This window comes from Diaphorina citri, unplaced genomic scaffold (assembly GCF_000475195.1).
Source record: "Diaphorina citri unplaced genomic scaffold, Diaci psyllid genome assembly version 1.1 scaffold2032, whole genome shotgun sequence".
Taxonomy (NCBI): Eukaryota; Metazoa; Arthropoda; class Insecta; order Hemiptera; family Psyllidae; genus Diaphorina; species Diaphorina citri.
The window spans coordinates 16,140-20,928 of NW_007379458.1; the positions used below are offsets into that span (position 1 = coordinate 16,140).

Below are 4,789 nucleotides of genomic sequence, written 5' to 3' on the forward strand. Positions count from 1 at the left end.
GTATTAAGAGCTCAAATTTTCAAGGTATGTTTATATACCTTACCTAAATATGTGCCCTGGATTTCAAAAGTTTATCTCAAGAGGAAGCCGATCTATGAAGGTGAGAAAAACCTGCCGAATCGGTTCGTGTAAAGATACACAGGCGTGCTTACTGGAACTTGGCCTGGCGCACTGCCGTGCGCTCAGATAAGAACAATAAAAAAAAAGAAATGAGAGCACATTATAGGTGTCTAAAGAGAGATAAAGAACAACAAACAGTAAGAAAAAGAGAGGGTGGAAATGGATTTAGAGAGAGAGGGATCATGAGAGTAGAAGAAGAGAAGGACCAGAAAGATGAAGGAGAGAGATTAGAGAGAAAGAAAAAAAATTAGGAATGTGGACTAACCTTTAAAATGCACATCTGCACGTGCACATTGTGCCTTAACATGTGTATTTATCACCCTTAGTGGTGTAGTGGTTACTTGAAATTTGGCATCGGGAAGTGCCTGATCATTTTGATGAGTGAATGAATGAGTAAAAAAAATTGCGATTTTTGCGCCTCTATATCTCCGGAACTACTTGATATTAAGAGCTCGAATTTTCAAGGTATGTTTATATACCTTACTTGCGATTTTTGCGCCTCTATATCTCCGGAACTACTTGATATTAAGAGCTCGAATTTTCAAGGTATGTTTATATACCTTACCTAAATATGTGCCCTGGATTTCAAAAGTTTATCTCAAGAGGAAGCCGATCTATGAAGGTGAGAAAAACCTGCCGAATCGGTTCGTGTAAAGATACACAGGCGTGCAAAAAAAAATTGCGATTTTTGCGCCTCTATATCTCCGGAACTACTTGATATATGTTTATATATACGTACCTTACCTAAATATGTGCCCTGAATTTCCAAAGTTTATCTCAAGAGGAAGCTGATCTATGAAGGTGAGAAAAACCTGCCGAATCGGTTCGTGTAAAGATACACAGGCGTGCTTACTGGAACTTGGCCTGGCGCACTGCCGTGCGCTCAGATAAGAACAATAAAAAAAAAAAGAAATGAGAGCACATTAAAGGTGTCTAAAGAGAGATAAAGAACAACAAACAGTAAAAAAAAGAGAGGGTGGAAATGGATTTAGAGAGAGAGAGGGATCATGAGACTCATGAGAGTAGAAGAAGAGAAGGACCAGAAAGATGAAGGAGAGAGATTAGAGAGAAAGAAAAAAAATTAGGAATGGGAAGTAGCAAAAATCGTAAAAAATAAATACACTTCACTTAATTCTCAGTTTTCTTGTTCAGGCATTAGAATTAGAGAAATAAGAAGTCATTCTCTGTTGGCCGTCTCCTCCCATCTTCCTCTTTCCCTCCTATTCTCTCCAGTACTTCAACTTTGTTTAAAGTGTTTCTTTCTCAAGAACAATAAAACAATACAATTTCCTCACTTTGCTTGCGAAATGAGAGCACATTATAGGTGTCTAAAGAGAGATAAAGAACAACAAACAGTAAGAAAAGGAGAGGGTGGAAATGGATTTAGAGAGAGAGGGATCATGAGAGTAGAAGAAGAAGAAGAGAAGGACCAGAAAGATGAAGGAGAGAGATTAGAGAGAAAGAAAAAAAAATAGGAATGGGAAGTAGCAAAAATCGTAAAAAATAAATACACTTCACTCAATTCTCAGTTTTCTTGTTCAGGCATTAGAATTAGAGAAATAGGTAAGAAGTCATTCTCTGTTGGCCGTCTCCTCCCATCTTCCTCTTAGAGAGAGAGAGGGATCATGAGAGTAGAAGAAGAGAAGGACCAGAAAGATGAAGGAGAGAGATTAGAGAGAAAGAAAAAAAATTAGGAATGGGAAGTAGCAAAAATCGTAAAAAATAAATACACTTCACTTAATTCTCAGTTTTCTTGTTCAGGCATTAGAATTAGAGAAATAGGTAAGAAGTCATTCTCTGTTGGCCGTCTCCTCCCATCTTCCTCTTTGCCTCCTATTCTCTCCAGTATTTCAACTTTGTTTAAAGTGTTTCTTTCTCAAGAACAATAAAACAATACAATTTCCTCACTTTGCTTGCCCACGCGAAGCCCCGGGATTTTTTTTTTTACTGTTCACTCACCTTTCTCCCTCCTTTTCCTCTGACTGTGTCTTTCGAAAGTTTTTGTGGATATAGGTAAGTAGGTACATTAAGTTTTCACTCAAACATCATGCTCTGTTTCTTTCCCCTCTACCACCACTATTTTCTCCCATTTTTGGTTAAATCCTCTTTAGGGATGAGCTTTTTTTTCTATTATATTCTTGTACTTGCTAATATTATAATATATGTACAACTTACCTGTAGGAACATCATGTATTCTTTTAATTTTTTAAGTATATTTTCCTTTACATTTACCTTTATAATAATTAATAACTTAACAATGACTTGACTAGAGTCATGTAGTCATGTGCAATATTTGTATCCTTAAGCCCTACATAATTACAATTTCAATTAAAGCTATAGACTAATGTTTTGTCCAGTGGTAATGCGCTAGCCATGCAAAAGGTCCCAGGTTCGATACGGATACATATACATATCCTAAGTCGTTCTGTTTCGACTATTTACAAAACCCTCACCAACCCTCACCACTATAATCGATCTCTAAAAGTCTGGTTGTTTTCTATGAGACTAGGGTCCTGATTTTTACTTTCCTTATCCTATACTATAGAAAGGAAAGGTGTAATCGGGTCAAATTTTCGATCGTCAATTTTTAGTGCCAAAACACGTTTTTTCAGATTCGATAGGTACTTACCAACTATTTTTTTTTTCCACAGCTTCACCGAGTCCAAAAGCCTCCTTTTAAGAATCTTTAATCAGATGTGGAAAGAAAACAGTTTCCCGTCAGGATGGAAAAAGTCAATTATAATCCCTATCCCGAAACCTAATAAGGACAAAACCCTACCAGAAAACATGAGACCTATTAGCCTAACATCCTGCTTGTGCAAGCTATTTGAACGACTTGTCATTAAAAGGTTGAACTTCTTCTTAGAAAGCAACCACCTTTTGGCCCTTGAACAATCCGGATGTAGGAAGAATACGAGTAGATCTTGTTTGGACAACCTCGTAAACCTTCAAACCGAAATATCGGATGCCATTGTCAATAAACAATACTTACTCTGCGTATTTTACGACATCGTTGGCGCTTACGATTGTGTTCAAAAAAGCGTCATTTTAAAACAACTATCAGCATGGAACATGCGCGGACACCTCCCAGCTTTCATATCCAACTATTTGGATCCCAGAACTTTTCAGATCCGCCTGAACAACTCAGTTATGTCCAAAGAGTTCTCACTTGTGTGCGGGATCCCACAAGGCGGGGTAATCAGTGGAGCCCTGTTTGCCATTGCAATTAACGCAATTAGCTCCTATATCAACCCTCTTTGTTCCTCTTCCCTTTTTGTCGACGACTATGCCATCTTTATGAGAGATAAAAGTAAAGACACCTTGATTTCAATCATACAACAATCCATTGACAATCTTCTCAATTTTAGTCAAAATACGGGACTCTAAAGACACCTTGATTTCAATCATACAACAATCCATTGACAATCTTCTCAATTTTAGTCAAAATACGGGACTCTATTTTTCTCCTCAGAAAACCAAATCAATCCTATTTTGTCGGAAAAATAAACATGTTAATGATGATATCACCCTCACAACGATTCGAGAACATTTTCGACAAGAAAGAAGATCCTGTGCTTTCACTACCGACCAGCTTTTCGGTGAAGGTAAGACTGCTTAAGGTGTGTCCAAACAGAGTCGACCGGCCGTTGGTCGACGAGGTGAATCTATGTTTTCGACAGTCGATATCGATTGATGGCCGGTCGACCATGTGTGGTCAAAACGTTGTTTTTCGTTGATCAAACTTTGCAGAGAGATTCGATTAATTATGTACTTAGGTAGATCAAAAGTGTCCGACCGCGTTTCATGAAATGCACGGTTCGGCCGCTATTTACGTCCAATACTTTGAAAAATTCCGAGCTTTCCGAATTCAAATTTCGTGTTGTTTCAGGACTTGTTCACACATTTGAATCCCTACAAAATGGAAGAGCTGGTTTTGAGCGGAAACAAACTGAAATCGTCGCTGGTGAACAAACTAAAATGGAGATATGAAGGACAAAACATGACCGCTCTGAATGTCACTGAGGCTGCACCCTGGGTTCAAAATCCATTTGGCGTCCGTCTCAAGCCCATGGAGATAAAAACGTATCTGCTACATTTGGAAGTTCAAAACGCCAGAAAGTAAAAGTCTGACCCGTACCAATAAAAAAAAAAAAAAAAAGATTATCTGCATTTGAGTACAGTCGAGCTTACAATAGGCCAGTGAGTAAGTAAGTAAGTAATGTACTTACTACTTACTTAAGTACCCAAGTACTGGTGTTTTTCAGGAACAAATCAACATTGTGATGGCCTGACTGTCTAGGTAGGATGGTAGGAAGGTACCTGGACAGGAAGTTGATGGTAGGATAAGGAAGGGCACATGATGAGAGGAGGAATGCACTTGATGGGTAAGGATTGAAAGGAAAACTGTACAAGATGTCAGGAGACTGAATATCATAGGTAAACTAATATAGGTAGTACAATTAATAGTTTTTTTTTTCTTTTTTTTTTTTTTTTCGTAGACGGGAAATACATCGGCACCCAAACTAAGAGAGGGTCGTCTAAAATAGGACTACAATTACAAAGCAAGAAGCCTTCCGACCGGAAGGAGGAAGGACAGAAGGAAGAGAGAAACTAAAAACCCTGCTTGATTCTGGTATCGTCAATGTCAAGGGAGACAAGTTTGGAGAGT

General features: G+C 38.2%; 1 protein-coding gene across 1 annotated transcript; it reads left to right on the forward strand.

The window, feature by feature from the left end:
- The first annotated feature begins 3,638 nt into the window (after nucleotides 1-3,638).
- On the forward strand, nucleotides 3,639-4,463 carry LOC103517995 (alpha-mannosidase-like). Its single transcript, XM_008483046.3, has 2 exons — nucleotides 3,639-3,725; nucleotides 4,010-4,463. Exons 1-2 carry the CDS (start codon nucleotides 3,639-3,641, stop codon nucleotides 4,241-4,243), a joined length of 321 nt encoding a protein of 106 aa, XP_008481268.1. The 3' UTR covers nucleotides 4,244-4,463.
- Nucleotides 4,464-4,789: the final 326 nt, after the last annotated feature.

Excerpts from the sequence above, each read along its gene's own strand:
- LOC103517995 (XM_008483046.3), top strand. The coding sequence starts at position 3,639 with ATGATATCACCCTCACAACGATTCGAGAACATTTTCGACAAGAAAGAA. Across the intron at positions 3,726-4,009 it reads CGACCAGCTTTTCGGTGAAG|GACTTGTTCACACATTTGAA; the intron begins GTAAGACTGCTT and ends GTGTTGTTTCAG.